The sequence below is a fragment of the Parus major genome, chromosome 5 (genome assembly GCF_001522545.3).
Source record: "Parus major isolate Abel chromosome 5, Parus_major1.1, whole genome shotgun sequence".
Classification (NCBI taxonomy): domain Eukaryota; kingdom Metazoa; phylum Chordata; class Aves; order Passeriformes; family Paridae; genus Parus; species Parus major.
Window position 1 is genome coordinate 13,241,707 of NC_031774.1, and position 20,005 is coordinate 13,261,711.

General features: G+C 37.3%; 1 protein-coding gene across 4 annotated transcripts in view; it reads left to right on the forward strand.

The window, feature by feature from the left end:
- The window catches only part of OTOG (otogelin), an 85,845-nt gene that overhangs the window by 3,394 nt on the left and 62,446 nt on the right, over positions 1–20,005 (forward strand). For all 4 annotated transcript variants that reach the window (XR_004497928.1, XM_033515254.1, XM_033515255.1 and 1 more), the window contains exons 5-17: positions 864–973; positions 1,772–1,897; positions 3,101–3,209; positions 4,045–4,091; positions 4,568–4,713; positions 10,186–10,318; positions 11,301–11,478; positions 13,210–13,334; positions 14,227–14,439; positions 16,023–16,188; positions 16,684–16,758; positions 19,200–19,243; positions 19,708–19,861. Coding sequence is in view for 3 of the 4 variants with exons in the window: in XM_033515254.1 (XP_033371145.1) it covers positions 864–973; positions 1,772–1,897; positions 3,101–3,209; positions 4,045–4,091; positions 4,568–4,713; positions 10,186–10,318; positions 11,301–11,478; positions 13,210–13,334; positions 14,227–14,439; positions 16,023–16,188; positions 16,684–16,758; positions 19,200–19,243; positions 19,708–19,861 (1,626 nt within the window). In the remaining variant the exon portion in view is untranslated. The remainder of the gene's footprint in view (positions 1–863; positions 974–1,771; positions 1,898–3,100; positions 3,210–4,044; positions 4,092–4,567; positions 4,714–10,185; positions 10,319–11,300; positions 11,479–13,209; positions 13,335–14,226; positions 14,440–16,022; positions 16,189–16,683; positions 16,759–19,199; positions 19,244–19,707; positions 19,862–20,005) is intronic.

A 20,005-nucleotide genomic window follows, 5' to 3' on the forward strand; every position in this document is an offset into this window, starting at 1 on the left:
CCCTTCTGTCACAAGAATGAATTATAAATGTTAAATGAACTGATTTGTGACTTTCTCTACATGTAAGATTCTATCTAACATTGTTACTGTTATCTTGCTTTTCTCACTTGTTCTAGTTTTACTGCTGTGGAATGCTCTGGAGTTGTTCTTGTTTGTTATAAGAATGACCGAAGTCAGGCCCAGATATTTTCCAGCTGTGTTAGTCTGTCTCCCTTGAATATGTCATCTCTTTTGATTCTGAGCATGCAACATCCTTAGGTGCTTTCTGCCATTCTAAAGCCTTACTATAATGAAAAGTCAATGGTCAGTTCGGCTTCTGCAATCTGTATGGTAATACTAGTAATACTGGAAAGAGGAGTTTGATAACCAGTTGAACTTGTGCTAACATTTCATAATCTGCTATACTCCTGGTCTGAGCAGTTTTGACTAGCTAAATTAAAAAAAAAAAAATTAAGGCAGGTCAGAAGATAATTTCCATTTCTTGTACCCTGGTGGCTCACGGGTAGGAATTTTATACTTTCTTCTTGTGAGTTTTCTGTAGGATGTTATTCCTTCTGTAAAAATCAAGACCTTTATTGAAGTCTCCTTATATTGCTGTATTTCTGGCTTTTGTGGATTTATTCAGAAAAATAGCATCAGGTCTCAAATATATTGATACTTATATTGATGACCTCTTTGCAAGGGTGGCAGAAAGTTTTTGTCCTTTTATGACTTTTAACCTAGTCCAACAGCACAGTACTGTAGAACATTGTTAAAGTAGATTCAAACAGCGTGGTTGAATTCAATGCAGGAGCATTCATGGGGTTATGAGTGTGTGTTTGAATAGAGGTACAAAATAATATCTCACCTTTTATTTGTGTAAGGTCAGCAGCTGATGATGCAACTTGGTGTCGAGCGCTCACTGAGTATGCCAGAGCATGTGCCCAAGCAGGAAAGCCACTCCATGGATGGCGTGCGCACTTCCAGCAGTGTGGTAATGCCCATGCTCTTGTACTTGGAAATACTGCTTGGCCCTTGTATTTTGAAAAGGGTGCCCTTCATAGTTTTACTTCTTTGCTTTTCTCCAGTTCTGGACTTGTATAATTCTTAATGAAGCTATTAAGTGAGTCAAACTTACTTCAAGGCTACATAAATGCAGTAGATTTTCTCTTTAATATGTGCAATTTATACTGAATTTATTTAAAGCACTAAGCTTATTACAGTGTGTTTCTTTAAGGTGGTTAACCATTTTTATTTTCACAGAGCTACTCTTTCAAATATTGCCAAAGTCTTCATGGCTTTGTGATATGTAAAATGTGTGTCTCGAGTGTTAAAAATAAACTTAAATTGCACTTTTGCACTTGCATAAGACTTCATCTTGCAAGTCACATAATGTAAGTTTGAAAGAGGTTATCTAATTTGTTCACCTGCCTGGAACACAGGACCAAAACTGCTTTGTCATCCATGACAGAGGATTTCCAGTGTGGTTACAAAAAATCTCTGTTAATGGGTATCCTGACTGCTTCTGATGATGGTCTGAGAATCTAAATAGCTCTGTGAGAAAGTACAATTTAAGATTATTCCTTCTTAATGCACCTTTAATGGAGAGAATGGGAATATGTAAATATGTACGAATTCTGTGTGTGTTAGGGAAGCCATTGTTTTGCACAGTTTTTCTAGAGAACAGATAGAGAATTGACATGCCAGAAAATGCACACCTGAAAGAAACAATGTGCAATCCATGTAAGCCCTGTGACAGTAGCTCCACACCTTTTCTGTTTCTGTATTTCAGTCATTACCTGTGCTGACCCCTTGACCTACAGTGAATGTATCAACTGCTGCCCCGTTTCGTGTCACCAGCACTCACAGTGCATTGGCAGTGAGCTTCACTGCATTGATGGCTGCTACTGCCCAGAGGGTGAGTTTGGCATCTCAGATACATACCTGATTCCACACAACATTCTGATTATTTTTCCCCAAGTTTACATCCCTCTATGACCTGTCTAGATTAAAATCAGGAGCTCTTTATCAACTGATTGCCAGCAGCGTGGGTATCTAACCCTGTTTTCCTTACTAACAAGAGCCTTTTCCTTCCTATAAAAAGTAGGAATATGTTTCAGCTCAGATCCACATTCTAGCTACACAATTTCAGTGAAAAACAGGGTTTGCTCTGTTGTTGCAGGGCAGGGATCCTCGTGATTGTGGTGGTTGCTGATTGGTTTTTGTTGGTAGAGGGAGAATTATTTTGGTGGTTTCAGGGGTTTTTTTGTCCTATGTTTTTTTCCTAGTTAGGGTGCTTAGAAAAGCTCAAAACCATGTAATAAATAAAACTCATTCCCATGGCGAGAAACAGATTTTGGTACTGAGGTTTGTAGACTGTTGTATGATTCTGGCAAGTGAGGTATTTAGCAGTGTGGTCTGTAGCAAAACTTTGCCTTCACCACCAAAATAGATTTGATATCCAGCTTTCCCCTAGTTATTGGCTTCTGTTGAGTACAGAATTCTGTCTAAAAGAGGACAGAGAAAGTTATGCTATGGATCTTCAAGTTTTGCCTCTTATATATACCCTGATTATTTATAACTTGAATCATACTTGTTGTCATAAATTATGCTTTTTATGGTTTGGTAAGACCTTTTTTAATTCTGGTCTTCTGGTCAGAAAAATATAATAATAATTATAATAATACGGAAAAAAAAAGGCAAAAAAAACCTACAAACCAGTAAAATGAGGACCATAGAGGCAAAGATTTGTAAATGTGTTAAAAAATAAGCCAAAGGTACTCAAAGCAGCCTGACTTCTATGTTTGGTTTTGTTATTTTGTGTGTGTGGTTTCCTCTCCGTCTTACCCAGTAATTAAATATTTGTTACTTGCACTTTGTTTACTGTATCTCAAGAAATTTAGTGAATTGATCCCTATAATATAATTTATTTAATATAGTTAAAATGCACTTCTTTTGGTGAAAATGACTAGCAAATAGAGATTTATTATCATACATAAATGACCATTTATGTATGATAATAAATCCAAGAACATTGGTGTTCTTGGATATAATAGTTAATTCTCTGTCAGCCATTGTCATGAATATGCCACTTTTTTTCTTGGTTTTTTATTTCTTTTAGGCTTAATTTATGAAAATGAATTGTGTGTCAAGCCTATGGACTGTCCTTGTGACTACCATGGAAGTTTTTTTGAAATGGGTTCTGTGGTTTATGAAGAATGTAATAACTGGTGAGTAATTTTTCTTATTACACTGTGAACCAAATCCTTTAATGATCATAAGAAACAGCTTCTTCAAGGCCTATTTCAGATAGAAATTAGATAAACTTGATAAATACTCACTGTTCCTACATAAAAAGTTGTTACTCTGTATACATTTTGCAATTAAGGAATAGATAAATGATTAAGCTATTAATGTGGAAGAAGAGAAAATGACAAATACTGCAGAGAATGCTGTAATATTTAGTGATTTTTTTCACTTTAAACTCTCCCTTAAAAATAAAAATCTAGAATTCAAAATCTTAACAGGAGAACTATGCTGACTTTATCTCCTGCTTTTATTGTGTCACTTGGACATAAAGAGCCTAATGTAACTGTGACATTAAGCTGCTGCTTTGGAATTTCTAAATTAATTTTATAAATTGGAAATAAAAATTTGTAGGAAGAGAGTGCTTTTTATTGGATCACCTTAACTGAAGAAAATGGATGAGTTTGCAGATGTGCAACTTTTTTCCCCTCCCACCAATTCTTGTCTTTAAAAGTCGTAAGATTCAAATTGCTTTATTCTCCTCAGCGTTATTAATCCTTAGATTTTCTAATGGTTATTAAGGAGCTAAAAAGAAATGATAGTGACACTGGATGCATGGATGAAATTTCATATGATCATGTCCTCACGACAAGCTTCCAGCCATTCTAAAGACAGTGTTGTACAGACTCTGTTGTAACCTTTTGTAAGACTCAAGACAATTGGTGCTCATTCCATAGAGAAAGAATCCAGGAAGAACAACTGAGGCGCAGCTGTGTATAATTCACAGAGTAAAATATGAAATCTTTGTTTTGATTTCAGTACCTGCATTGGAGGAAAGTGGATCTGTACAAATCTTACATGTCCAGGTAGGTGAAAGTCTCAAATACTTAACTGTTTGATAACTCAATTCTTACTTCAGTAAATATTACTTTTAGATGTTAGTATGACATTTCGTCGTGTGATTTGTGTTTTTATTTCAATCTACACATTCAGAAGATTAAATATTAAAATGGCCTGGCTTATCAGTTAAATGTGTTAATGTTTCTGAAAATGTATTTTAAGAGCTACAAATCAAATGCCCATAATACAAGGATGACAGATATTATTGCCTCCTCCTGCGGAGGAGCTGTTCAGGTATCCTGGCCTGACATCAGCTAGGAGCTCCATAACAAAAGCGAGGAAAAGTATCAGTTCCTGTGTTCCTAATACCTGGTTGTGATATAAATGCAACTTTATAAGTTATAGAATGTATCAAAGTATATGAGCTCTAGAGCAGTAATAGCTGTGGAGAGTACGCTGTCTTTCTGACATATTTACGTGTGTTATTTCTTATGTTTTTCAGCTGAATGCTCAGTTTCAGGAGACACTCACTTCATGACCTTTGATGGGCGCAAATACACTTTCCAAGCCACCTGCCAGTATGTTCTGGCAAAGAGCCGCACATCTGGAATGTTCACCGTATCCTTGCAAAATGCTCCTTGTGGACAGGTAGGACTTGCAGCCTTCTTGTAACGTTTATATCCTGAAGGGTTTATTAATTGAGAGGGGAAAAAAGCATGTAAGAAGAAAAGCAAGCTCCAAGCCTGTGCATGTGTATAGCTGATACTAAGGGTGCTATTAAAGGTGATTCTAAGGGTGATCCTATTTTATATTTCAAAGTTTGTGATGCTGTGCACAGGCATCACTAAATATTTTTTCTGCCTTATGTCCAAGACCCATTCTTTCCTTTATTTTGTAGTGTATTTCTGAGCATGTATTATAAATGTGTGAGGTATGGAACACTGGCAAGGTTTTTGACTACAGAGTTTCATTTTTTTCACAGTCTTAATAGGGCTTATAATTTTCAGGATGTTATGTCAAGATAGAATGGATCTTGAAAATACATACTTGGCATGGGACGTGCAGGTGACTGAGCTTAGCTGTCTTCTGGAATAAGGCTTTTCTCACTGATTTCTGAATGTGCATGTTAAGGGCAGGATTTGGCCCACATTTATATTAAAGTCAGGATTACCAAGCTGCTGGACTTGCAGCAGGAGAAAGTGTTTGTGTCTTGGCCAGACTTATGTTCTGTCTCCAATGGTCTTCTGTAATAATTTTTATTTAGAAGCAACTGTAAGGCATTTGAAGCATATATAGCCTTAAATATGACTTTGCTGTAATTCTAGACCATCTGTATATGTTAGGCCCACATTATTACATAATTCACATAAAATCTGATTTGGTGCCATTGCTTTGTACTTCTGTGGAGGTAGCTACGTTAGTTTTCTTTTGTGTTCTAAATAAATGTATGATGCTAAAAGTCATTTTACATTAATGATTGAAATCACTCCTTGCAGCTTCTATTGTTCATGCACTTGAGATTTCCCTGGGGAAATGAATTAGTTATATAAGTTGTCATGCTACACTTTCTAAAGGTGTACTTCAGTAGTCATTTTCTATTTTTGCATTTTAACCCACTTCTCTGGATAACAGAAAATACTCAAGTAGAAAGTTAGAATAGAGTTGCGGTGACAAGTTTATTGTAGTAGAAATTATTTATTTGCAATCCAGGTAAGAGATAGGAGACTGAGTCCCCTCATCTCAGTGGTAGAAGTTGGGAGGTAAGAAAAATAGCTTAACTGGATGGAGGCCAAACGTATTTTAAAACTTGATGATCCACAAATAAAGCCTCTCCTATGGTTCCTAGGAGAATCATATCAGGATACCAGGTGAGATATGTGACAGAGCTAGAAGTTAACAGTATTGAAAAAGTGAATTCCTGGGTAGCAAATAAAACTGTTGTATAACACTCTTAACAGCCTTTTGCTCTTTGAGATAGAGGTGTTACAGCGAGGGCTGGGAAATGAAATGTTGGCAAGGATGTGCATGTTTTAAAAACTTCTAGGCTTTAACCTCTATGTGCATTATTCTTGTGATCCTGCTAGTATTTCCAATTTATAGGAAGATTGAGGTTGTTTCAAGATGTAGTTAGCTTGGTTTAATTTTAGCAAGCTATCCTGGCTTCATTCTGTACTAAACTTTGAATCCTGAGGAATTGATAAAATTAGTATCATCTCAATGAGAAAAAAAAATAAAAGGAATAGCTGTGAGCAAAACGTAAGCATAGGCATTCATCTATTCAGTCAGTGTCAGTGTCACAATTTTGCAATGTTCAAGAAGCTTGAGAAAGGTCGTTGTGTATAGTATAGCTGGGCTATATCATGGGGGAAGAGCAAAAGAAATCCCCAAAGAAACTGTCTACACAGCTTTTTTTATCAAAGGGGAGTTGAGGCCACAATGACTTCTTGCAGAAGCTCACAGCAAGGTACCTTGCAGCCTGACCTGTTGAAAAGCCCATCAATAAATAGAGCAAATATCTGCTGTGGTAATGGGCAGAGTATGTGCGTGTGCCTCATTCCCTTGTGTTAGGAGCACTTCTCTCTGTGTACAAAACAGACTGAATTGTGCTTTTTGGTTTAGCTGCTGTGGTTAATTTTTGTTGGGGAAAGTGATAACCAAACTAGTTGGCTTTCTGCCTTGCTGGTGAGGTTGCAAAGTGCCTTTCAGTTACTCTTGCATTCTTCGTCAGCCTTAGTGACTTTGCTTAATGTGTCCAGGTGGTTTGTAGGTGAAAAAAGCCCCAGATTCTCTTGGCTTTTACTGCATGTGGGGCTTTGTGCTTCACCTAGCTTTTGACAAAGGTCACCTGGGCAGTCTCTAACAAGTATAGATTTTATGGAGGTCTGAGTAAAGCGTTCTGGATGTTAACAATCAGGTGGGTAATCAGAGGATTATGGGTTATGTCCTAGGGCTACGTGCTGCTAAGTTAATTGTCAGTATAGAGGTGGTAAGGGGGTAGTGAGAAGAGTTTTTGTACTATAATGCAAGAATGTGGGGCTTCAGTACAGCTATTCAAGTGTCTAATTATCAACCAGCTGGTACCACTTGGCAGAAGACCTGCTTTTCAGTTCCCCAGGCACCCTCCATTATCTTTTTTTCCTATTTATTAAAATTAATGGATTGAAATGGGAAGCTAAAAGATTTGTAATGTGGAGTCTCATATTTCTTGATGGTTTGAGATTTTATGTGCTTCTTTAAAACAGCCTTATCACTCCCATCTCATTCAGGCAGACTAGAAAATTTGGAAAGAAAATACCTGGGGAGATTTTAGCTTTTTGAATCACAAAGAATCCAGTCATCCTGAGCCTTAGAGTTGGTGACATAAACAGTCATCAGGCAACAAGTTATTTCAAAACGATGTGAAATTTTGTTTAAGCACTTTCTGGAAGGAGAACCAGTCAAGTGATCAGCACAGCTTAACCTTATCTGAGTTTCAGGTGACAGCCTCACTGGCTGTGTAGTTTTTATGATGAGAAGGTCTTCTGAGTATAGATTTTTTTAAAGTGTCTAGTGAGAGAAATGGCCATTCCTGTGAAAACACCTGCCAAAAGCTGGCAGGGGGAGTGCCGTGAAAGAAACAGTCTATTGGAACAGAGAACAATTGTCAGGCAGAATTTCTCCTTCAGTTTAAGCCTGAAGGAATAATAAAGCTTTTGTCAATACTGTGTACATATACTATGGAGGATTGATTTCTTGGTTCTCCTCTGCTCTTTATGCCACCTGCCATTTTTTTATTTTCAGCTTTTTAAAAGACATACAGTGTTGTCAATATGTAGCCATTATTGCTGAATGAACTGCACATAAACCTAATTTCTTAGTAAAGAGGCAAGACAGCAAGATAAGGTACAAGCATATGGCTTCACAAGGCAGACATCTGTCTTCAGTGTCACTCCAGGAGAGCTGGTTGAGCTGATGAAATATCTCCAGTTATTTTTATGATATCCTATTTTCAAGTTTCATTTTATCATTTCATCTGCTGGTGTAAGATCACTGTTGCATTATTATGTAGAGACAGGGAAATTCTGCATGTAGTTCTTTATCTTCACACACCACTGTGTGTACTTTGAGTCCATGGTGTTAGAAGAGCTGACACATGACCTGCTCTGCAGCTAGTTCAGCATCTGTCAGAGCCACATGGTACTGTCCAGAGATCCTTGTAGCTCTAGGAATGGTTTTCAACAAGCAGGACAACACTTGCCCTTTATTAGACAAGTACCAGTGAAAGTCAGAAAGAGCTGAATAAAATGTAAATATTTGAGCTGGACATTCTGGTCTCTTTTACACCATGAATGATGCTATTCACTACATAATTTTGATGTTTGTGCAACTGTCCAAAAGTTATCTTGACTATATTTTTTCAGTGGCTTTTTCAGCACTGAAGATGCTTAAAACTTTACTGTTTCATCATTATCCATGCCTTCACTGGAGGCAGTGAGGCTGAAGAATGCAGCCTCCAACAACTTTGGTGGTTATACCTCTGCTGCAGCACATGTCCAGATCCAAACAATGTGGAATTTTCTGCAGGGAAGCCTAGACTGCTTTTTGACCGAATGATTTCAGACATGTCTGTGTATGTTCTGGTATATAAGACTTTTTTGAATTTGTGCTCAAAATGGTGTTGATAAGGGAGATAGTTTTGTTGTGACATTGAGACATTGAAGATGCTTAATCGAGATGAGAGTAAAATGAACAAATTACATTGTTCTGGAAAAGCTGTTAAATGGTTACAAGGACTTGAAGTAAAGGAGGCTGAACAGAAGAAACAGGAGTTGAGTGCTTCTCCTTTTCATCTGTAGATGACAGGGAATGGGCAGTCTCTTAATTTAATCCAGCCTCACTTAGCCAGTGTAAAAAGTTTGTGTCTCAAGCTATGGTAAAGGGATTTGCACGTAGTAGGTGTGTCAGAAACCTAATTTCCTTCTAGAGCAATGAGAGAGTAAAATGTAGACTGGGGTTCTCATCTTTTAGCATGTAGCAAGGTCTGTGCTGACATGGGGAAGTTCAAGTCATCTGTTGATCTACCTCTGTGCCTGATTCTCTTTGGTGGAACATTCCTCTCCTTAAAAAATTGAATAGTGATCAAATTCATCCTGTTAAGAAAAATCTGTTAATCTATTCTAATTAATAGACTTGCTTTAACAAGAAGCCTTTCCATAATAACATTGGAAGCTGAAGTACGTGAGTTACTCTGGAAAGTGGAAGTCCTGTCCTGAAAACTTATTGTAACTGACTTTTGTTAGTCACCTCTCTGACTTATTTCCATGTTCCTTAATAGAGGCGCATTTCTTGTAGAATTGAGTTTCGCTGAAGACTGTGGGTGTAAGAAAAGTAAATAGGATTGGTCTAGGATTTTTTTTTTTTGTTAAGAATGTTTCATCCAGACTGCAATGCAGTATTCCTACTCATGTGTTTTCCTATGTGACATTTTGTCTTGGAGAAGTGAAAACCAAATAAGAATAAGCAATAGTAGCAGCAACGAGCAAGCTGGGTCAAGTGGATGTTGTGATATATGCTGGCATCATGTTGCCTTTCTTATATCAGTATTCATCCACAGAGCTTATGCTCTACTACTCTACAACTCCCCTCAGAAATAATGAACTTAAGTGCTGTTTTAAATAATGATTCTTAAGACATTTCTGTCTTTCATTAATGTTTGCCTTTGAAAGAATCTTATATCTTAAAATATGCTTTAAAAGAACCTGTTATATCAGAATGCATTGAAGTACAGATCTGGAGTTTGGTGCACTGCTCTGTAGATAGTGCAGCATTGTTAGTGAGCATCAGTTCAGCCTCAGCAGGTCTTTAATCAGGGTGTCTCATGAATTGTGTGTGTCTTGGTACTAAGCTATGTGAGAATTGTTCAAATTTCTCTTTCCAAATCCCACTTCTACACTGTATTTGCATAGAAGGTTAAATGCTATTATTAAACACATGTGGAAAATCGTTCAAAATACTGATTTTTCTTAGCTGCAAAGCTGCATGTTTCATAGGTGCACTCTGCCAAGAAGCAGGGGGTATATCTTAAAATTTTCAATCCCCACTAAGTATAACTTTTCTTGTTTGCTTTGCTCTCACTTGCAGAACCAGGATGGATCATGTATCCAATCTGTCAGCCTTATTCTTAAGCAGGACCCCAAGAGGCAAGTGACTCTGACTCATTCAGGAGATGTTTTGATCTATGACCAGTACAAAATTAACCTCCCTTATGCAGATGGTAAGGAGTAATACATAAGCATATAACTCTTATCAAACACTAGAGTGATGTTTCAATGACATTCATGTGTGTTGTGACACTGTCAACATTGCTAACATACTGAAGTTAAAAGACATACTTTAGTGCCAATGTTGTTATTTCATATGAAATGCTTTACAAATTAACTTTTGATGTAGTTTTTACTCTAATGGTAGGAGTTGTGCAGTGGCTGCATCAGGCTAGTTGTCTCTTACTTTAAGGTTTTGTTTATTATAACAAGTCCAAACGCCATCCCTCACATTTCCAAGGCTTTTTAGTTCTTGCCCGAGGGAAATTCTTTCCTCTGATTCTTGAATAGAATAATTTATTCTTCCATTTTTGTGAACAGCTCACATAAATTTAAGCAGAAAGAACCCTACTGGCCCTTAGAGATGAGCTACAGATTTTCAGACCAGAAATTTATTTTGTTTGTTTTTGCTTTGAGTTTTTTAAGCCTCTCTGTCTTGAAGGTGTGAAGGTGTCTAGCATTCTGCATAGGAATACTTGAATGTGAGGTTTAGTGTTGCCTTTAATGAGAGTTTTATATGCTAATAATTAGTACATTTGATGTCTGCAAGGCCTTGGCTCTTCGAGAATTTCACAAAAGAGGTTTTAACATCGGAATCATGTTCCTGGTTTTAGGATGAGTTTGTCTACAAAAAATGGTCTGCAATGTTTGTATTTTTACATTGATTTCATTTGGTTTACCTCTGTGGATATTTCAGTGAACTCTCAATGCATTTTAAAAAGTGTGGCGAGTCTCACAATTTTTCTGTTTCGTTCATAAAGATTGAATCTGTATAACCTTTAATGAGAATCATGTTTAGAGGAAAATACGGCCTTAACAGGAAAAAACCTTACAAAAAAGTGATATCAACCAACACCAGTGAAATGTCAAGAAACAAAACGTAAATTTCAAGCAGGTTTCCTTTGCCTTTCAACAAGTTCTGTTTTTACTCCCCAGAGTTATTTGAAATACGGAAACTTTCCTCTGTATTTCTGCAAGTAAAGACACAGATTGGATTACAGATCCTCTACGACAGAGCAGGACTGAGGCTTTACCTTCAAGTGGATGAACGCTGGAAGGACGACACTGTGGGCCTGTGTGGAACCTTCAATGGAAATACAGAGGATGATTTTTTGTATGCAGAGCTGCAAGATTTCTATCTACCAGTATATGAATATCCATAGCTAGAGTGGTAGATCAAGTGTGTACTGAAGCTGAAAGGATAGATACCAAGAATAATGTATTTTGAAGTTTTTCATTAGTGAGATAGATAGTAGGGTTCAGTTTGCTAACAGAAAATCTGTAGCTTCAGCTACAGGATATCAAGCCAGGTTTCACTCAAAATATTCAATATAAAAATCTGGTGAAATACATACAATGCACAAGGGCTATTTTACCAGAAAAATGCTGTCCAAAATGCAGAGTGGCCTATATAAAGAACTTTCTGCCTCTCTGCAGTACTCTATCTCTTTCCAGCTCCTATTTTCTCCTGTAAACCCTAATCTATTGTCTCTGACAGAGCCTTCATTGTTTGGTGCCTGCAGACCAGCAAAAGGAACTGGCTGCTGCCTGAGCTTCCCTTCATTGTGATGCAGGGAGAGGTGGTCAGAGCTCCATAGTCAAAGCTGCTGTTTTCCCAGCTTGCAACATATTTCTCACAGACACTAAAGAAAAAATTAGCTTCCAGTGGATTAGAGTAGCCTAATGGTCCTGGGAGAACACAAGTTTAGGACACAACAGGATAAAAAAGGGAAATAATAGAAGAATTTTGTGTTTTCAGAACAGCTGGAATTTTTCTAACTCAAAATTAATTGAAAAATGTAAAAGCTTTTCATTATAGTTCCCATTTAAAAATATACCAGTGGAATTTTGAACAGTTTCTGTGTTACAGATTAAAAAGTATTAGCAGACTATTATTTATAATGAGACTAGGAAACACATAGACAGCATCTTAATGAAGAGACACTATTTATATAAAACTTCTTAAAATATTTCTCTGTTTGACAGGTAGTTTTGTAGTGTATTTTTGACAACAGCCTTTGGATTCCTCTCACACAGATGAGAAGCTGTACAATAGTTGATATTTGTAAAAAAATGCCCTTAAACCTGAGGTCTTAGAAATTGTTCTGAGACATGACAGAGATTTGGTATCAAGGCACCTTGATACGTATGCAAACAACCTGATCCACAGCATGTTTGGGAGACTTGCCATAGGCAGTGGTATCTTCTGCAGTGCCTTCTCTCCCTGCTGCTTTACCAGTGGCAATACTCCTGACTGTGTGCCTAATGCAGTCTTTTCCCTCGAGTATAACACTCCATATTTAAATGCACACGTCTGATCATTCTCTCTGTACAACATTACTGTGCCTTGGTTATTTTGATCAAAGTCTTTATTGTTCAGCTTCTATTACCTAGGCCTCAAAGTACTTGTTCAATTGCTCTTGCAGTTATATTTCTGGAAGCTTGGGTTTCTTTTCTCTTTCCTGCAAGGAATAAAGAGCCTAGGAAGTCAGCAACAGACAGGAAAGTATATGTATAGGAGAGATGAAAAACGGGTTGGATATCGCTAAGGAACTGAAAGGACAGATAAGAGAGCTGAAACTATCAGGACAGTGATGTTCCCTTCTCTCTTATAGAAGTGGAATTTTATATTTTCCTCCTTAAAAAGTCTGTAGAGGGCATCTCTTCTGTTTCTGGGCCTCTACCTGTGAAAAAAAGGGGTCCTGAAACTTAAAATTGCAGTTTTATGGGCAGGTGAATGAGAATATGGAATAGTGAAAGAAGAGCTTGAATCAGAGGGTGTAAGAACTGAAACCATTCTTCAAATTCACTGTACTTTTCCTGACTGACTTCTGTTTTGTAAAAGATCTCCAGTTGGAGTAACAGAAAGCACTCCAGAGCTGTTTGGAAACGCATGGAAAACTTCATCGGCGTGCGTTCTTGTGCATGACAGTTCACAGGTGGATCCGTGTGATGTTCATCTGCAGGCAGGTGGGCAGTGAGGGAAAGTTCTTATTGACAAATGCATTTCTACTTAGAACATCTGTGCCTGTTTTCCTGGTTGGATCAGGTACAGTAATAACCAGTCCTACCCATTAAAGGAATTAGTACCTAGGGGTAGTGTAGAGGCACCTGAGTTCAATCCCTTAAAAAATCACATTGTGTATTGTCTGATGATTTTGTAATACTTGGAGAAGCATTTGAAATACATAATTTTTATTTCTGGTTTGCAGTTACACTGTGTCAAGTTAGACATGCATTAAATTTTGGTACGAGGTCTTATATTGGTGATGCTGCTAGTTAAGATGGTGACTCTAAACTATTGCAATATTCATTTCTGAGAATGCTGAAAAACTTGATTTAGTTGTCTACTATGGAAGAGAGTGAGTAAGGAGAAAGATGCTTACACACTGCCAGCCTATAGATTTAGCTGAAAGGGTCCAGTTGAGATAATACACAGGTGGCTGATGCCATGAGGACCACTGATGCTCACTAAGTCATCCTTTAATAATGATGAACTTTGTAGATCAACTGTTACATCTATTTCACAGTTCCTACCACTTCTTGTATTGGACACTAAACATTTGTAAAGATAGAGGTAGAATATGAAAGTTTCCCCAGTAATTTTATCAGTGCTAGGGAATTGTCATGTCTCCTGCTGTCTTTTGAGCATTTTTACAATGTTCAGTGCTAAAAAGCTGCATTCTAGGTAACAGATTGGGACATGAATGTTAGTTCTTCTGTACAGCTGTATAGACGTCAAAGATAAAAGTATTTATGTGGCAACAGTATATAACCATGGTTGGCTGCATTGTATAGAAGACACATTTTGTTCTTTTTGAGCTCCATCACTGAAATGGTTTTTAATCTGTTATTTGTGTAGCCTCTTACGCAGCGGAAGCTTGTAGCATCCTTACGAGAGATCTTTTTGCTCCATGCTACCCCTATTTGAGTCCTGTTCCCTATTTTGAGCAGTGCAGAAGAGACACTTGCAAATGTGGACAGACTTGTTTATGCTCTGCTCTGGCCCATTATGCTCATCATTGCCGAAAGTTTGGAGTTGTAGTAGATTTCAGAGGAGCTGTCCCGGACTGTGGTGAGTTTCCTTTCACTTCTAGACTTAAATAATTACTGCCTGAGAGCTTTAGAGACGATCAGAAAATAAAATTAATCAATACAATCTTTTAAATGAGAAAAGGATTAGTTCTAGTGTGACCTTTTGCGCACAGGACAAGGTTCTTTTTTTAAAGAATTTTCTGTCAAGACAGAATTTGTACCAGTGTTTTTAGAGTATTCTTTCTTTATAGTTTACTTTCTGTAGCTCCTTGATATATGAAGCATTGCAAATATTTTTTTAAGTAGTTGGAGGGCTTTGAATGTGTACAGAATTCAAAATGTGTCTGTCCTTATTATATGGCATTGCATAACTCATACCATATAGATATTATTCGTGAACTGCATAGATTTATTTTCCTTGTAGATGCTAGGTTTACCTAATTCTTTAAATGAATGAGATGAAAAATTATGGTATTCAGCAGTTTTAGCTGGATTACTCTCAACTTCTGCTGTCTGACAATCTCTTAGTTTATTCTCTTACTGTCAGTGACACTGAAATACACAAAGTGCTCAGGAAAGTGTTGAAACTTGGTATTGTTGTTACTTAGTTTAAAATGAATAGAAAAATATAGAATATATGTATATTTATAGATACAGGTGACATGTATTATCCACTCCATAAAGCCTCACAAGCAAAGGATAATAGTTCATTTTTGAGTTTATATTCATTTTTAGTGATGTGAAAGATATTGATAGGACATGTTTGGCTCTCATTTTTTAAAAAGCATATAATTGTAAACACAATAAAACAACCTGAAACTGATACTTCTGATGTCTGGCTCTATTAACAACTCTGAAAATCTTTTCTAAGGAACATTCAAGAGCTTAATATTTAACGGGTTTCATCACATCATGTAATTATCCATGTTGTAATGCATGATAAAGAGGATTAAGTTGGTCCAGCTTTAGCATCTCAAGCTGGAGTATCTGTATGTGTATCTGACAAGACTGCCTTGTTTGTATTTATTATTGCATAAATGGCTCTGTCCACTTACGACTGAATGAGTCATTCAAGCCATTTGATCTGATTTGATTTTCTGGTAACAAGTATAGTTTTCTTATAGTATATTTAAAAAGTCATGCTTGTAGCATTTAAAATAGGTGAATCTATTGGTATTTCAAGAGCTTCAGTCTTTTTTGGTAGTCCTTTATAAGAGACAGACATATATATAAAAAAGAAAATTTAATATGGTGTTGTGCAACATCTGCAAAGTACATGTGGTTTTTTTAAAGATTTTAAGGGTTTGTTGTTTTTTTTTTTAAGGTGCTATGCATTTCCAAAAACCCATGCACAAATGAAAAGTATTTTCAGAGTTAGAGGCAGAAAGGCTTTAGCTGTTTGGTTTCCACAGTGTAAATCTGGATTAACTGCTGAGACTCATTGCACTTGTTATTACTGTGGATTTACATCTGTGTAGTTTACACAGCATAGTGCCAAGGTAGCAATTTTAGTGGAATTTAATGTGATTGGGAACGAAAGAATGGAGATGTTTATCAGAAAGCTGTTGGGAGGTACTTGAGTCTCTTGCACTGTAATTTGAGAGATTTGTTTCGTTTGGACAGCTCTTTCATGTGAAGACACAAAGGAGTACAGTACTTGTGTATCTACCTGTGGCAGAACCTGCCAAGCACTGTCTGTGCCAGAGAAATGCAGCAGTGATTGTGTTGAAGGCTGTGCTTGTCCCTCTGGAATGTATTTGGATACCAGGACTGAGCGATGCCTGCAGAGGTGGGTAAAGTTGCAGTTCTGATAGTCATGCTGTTTCTGACCACCACATTTGCAAGTCAGAGTGGAAAGCTAATTAACTTGTAACCCTTGTAGATGATACACATCTGTAAACTTGACAGGGTCTCTTAGAATTATACAGAACCGATGTCTGTGTTGATCAAAAATGGCTTTTCTGTAACATGGCTGCTCATCCAACATCATCAGTGTTAATTGTTACGTTCTGTCTGGTTTTTGGCACATAAGAGATACAAAACATAAGCTTCCATTTTCCTGCTGATTTGGTTGAAAATATGCTTGAGTTATACAGCATTATTGAGTTCAATTTCTTGCATTCGAAAAAAAACCTCCAAACAACCACAAAATAACCAGCTAACCAAAAAAATCTCACCAAAACCAAGAAAGGAACTGAAATTTGAACAGCAGTTAAATCAATGGGAATTTAATCTTCTTTTTTCAGTTTGGGTTAATCTGTTACATGTTTTCCCCCTGTTCCAGAAATGAATGCCCGTGTTATTTTCAAGGAATTGACTATCCCCCTGGAGAAAATGTCATGACATCTTTAGGCAAATGGTAAGATACAAAATTGAATTTTCACATAGCTGAATTGTGTCACTTTTTTAAGAGCTCTGTTAAATAATTTTGGCTAGTTTCTTGGGTTTTCTTTTTGTTGTTTTACTTATTTTTTAATGAAACCTACCGAATAAACCTGCATCAGTTTTCTCTGCGTTTGACAAAGGTCCTTTAGAATTTAGGCTTTTCAGGCTGCTGTGCTTTGTAATGCAATATATTGAAGTGAAAAACAGAAAGAAAACCATAATAATTTCTCATATCTAATCATACTAATGTGGAGAGCTTGAGAAAAGCACAGACATTTCCTGACTGTCCATAGATCTTCATTGGTACTCTCCTTCCCTTTATCAGATTCTAAGTCCATTTATGAAGAATTATTAAGAATCTGTCTTCCACTAGTATAGAATCATTGTAAAAGAGCAATGTGGCTTTTATCAGCTAAGAAATAACACAAAAAACTGTCAGCTGTAGCCAGTGGTAAATAAGCATCTCTGTTATTGTTCCTTACATTTGGCATTTGTTCTTGTCCTCTTGCTCTTCCATTTGCATCATCGCAGCCATGCCATTAAGGAAGAAAGGTTGTTAGATGATCCTGGCTCCTGCCAGATGCATCCTTTTCAACAGTTATTTCTGTCTGGAGAAGGTTAAGTAATGTGGGTGACAAGTTCTGTAAATAACAAGCCTTGAGAAATAATATCTGAGCTCTCACTGCCTGTATCAGTTGCTGCAGCACTTAATTAAAAGCAGAGCAGACCAAATCATTCATGTCTGTGGTACATCAGTGTGGTACTTGGGTTTGCTACAAAGGCCACATTAGAGGTTGGTGTTGTCAGACTGCTGTTGCAATGGGGGCACTTAGCAAGCACACACAAACTCCTTCTTGCTTGTCAGCAGGCCATAAATACTGATTATTATGAATTGATATCTTACTCATTGAGTTAGCTTACATTTTTACCTTAGGACAGATTTGCTGGAGTGTGCCAGGCAGCACATTATGCATATGGGGCCCTGCCAAGGCTGGGTGCACTGCTGCCTGCCCCCCCAAGGTGTTTTTGTTTACAAAATGTGCCAAACAGTCCTGGAAGTCAAGACAAGGGGCTTCTCCTGGTAAATCCTTAATCCTTCTCCTCCAAGGTCCAGGTCAGCTAATTTTGCTGACCCATGGGATGGATATTTGGTTGAATGCAGATCATCCACAAATGTAGTTTTTTTAAATTGCTGTAGACAACAAGTCCTCTTTATGTTGTTTTCAGTGGAATTGTTTGGGATCTGGCAGCTTATGTTAATTAAATTAAAATCTACTGTTTTATAACTATTAGAATTTTACCTAGAATTAAAGATCTGTTTTTTCTATTAAGTCATGATTTTTACTTGGGGTGTTTTTAAAAAAAGGCTATATACAGTACAGACTGTCAGCTCTTGTGAATTGCCTTGTGATAAGCAATACATCAGGAATCATGCAGGACTACATGTGTGGATGAACTGGAAAAAAATACTATGTGATCAAGTATTTTATCTGTCACTTTCTGTTACAAACAATTATGATCTTTATTCTATTCTCCCTATCCTTTATTCCTCTCAATTGCTTCATCTTTGGAACTTCCCACTTTCAAACTGGAATTTCTTCTCTATAGAATGGCTATTCTACTCTGTTGCTTTCAAAAAGTTCTTTAAAATATTTTTATTGATGTTGTATCAGCCTTTGAGTTGCCTCCCTCTGTTCCCTTTGGTGCTCCTTTTCCTCCTGCCTGAGCGATACTCTGCAGTCCTTGAGCACTTTTCCTGCAGTGCTTTGGGGTCCATACACAACTCCAAATGCTTTCACAGAGAGGCTGTAGCATGTATACAGTTTGATTCTGAATCTGCTGACCAGCTATAGGAGTCCTGGGAATGCTTTAGCCATTGCAAAAGAATAGGAAAATTGTGCTGGATTTCATGGCCTCAGGTTCTCTAGTGCAGACCAGGACCTGAAACTCAGCCAGCACTGCTCCAGTTTTCCCTGACAATGAGTTGCAATAGGAGCTGCTGCCATTTTAGAAAAGTACTGGACTATTTTGGCTCAAATTGGAAAGAAACAGACAGTATTAGGTTTCTCAGTGCTTCCCTGCATACAGGATCTTGTTAGGCTGAGTTTTATGCAGTTTTGAACTGTTTCATGCAGGGCAGATGTGTTTTGGGGAGCAGCATGAGGCCATATTCCTGTACATATTTTTTTGTCAGCCCCGCACCTTTACTCATAGAAATGTTATGTATAAAGGAGAAGGTTGAAGTTTAACAAATGTTCGTGTGTTAAGGCAATGCACACTTTATCCAGTTATAATGTTCTGTGCAAACATTTATGAAGTTATTTTCTATTGACTTATTCTGCATTACTAAATAGAATATATAAATATTTTAGATCTTCCTGTCTCTCAGTACATCTTTGTGTATTTCTATTGCAGCCATTGCAGGGATGGCATAATGAACTGTGATAACAACGTAATAGGTGAGTGAAGAGAGAGGGAAAAGATACAGGGTCAGTGAATATATTTCCTCCAGTCTCTGTGGACTCCTTTGTCTGAACTAGAAAATACTTCAGTGTGTGAAATTATCTTCTGGGAGGGCATCCATAACTATATATTTGTGTATTTGAAAGTAATGCTCTTGCTTTGTACCAGCCTAACTGTTCAAAATACTGTTAAATCTGAACAACTTTTTCCCCCCACTACTTTAAAATAATAGTTTTTTGATTGCTAACACAGATAAGTTTAGCTATATGATAAACAACATACCTTCAGTAGGGCAAACAAAGGTTAGCCTTGCCCCAAATAATATGAGGAGAGGCAACTGAATGTTACTAGTATTGCTGGATGTTATAATTTCTGTGTTACAAATCTTTATTGCACACATTTACAGAATACAAAATTTCAGGTATGAAGATTAAAGCATTTGTCAATTTTCCACCCCCAGCACACAGCTGCCCAGTTGGACAGATTTATATTAACTGCAGTAATCCACAAGTGGATCCTGAGCTCAGCAGAGAGAGGACTTGTGAGAATCAGCTGCTAAACCTCACTTTCTCTGCACACCCTCCTTGTGTGTCAGGTTGTGTCTGCCCACCAGGGTGAGTACAGACAGATTTGCATCTTTTGGTGAACAAACATGATTGAGTAATTAATTCTACTTGGAAAATTTGAGATATCAAAGGCTGAGCATAAAAATTAGAAGGCTTACCCCACACTACTGGCTGTTAAAGTCATAATAAATG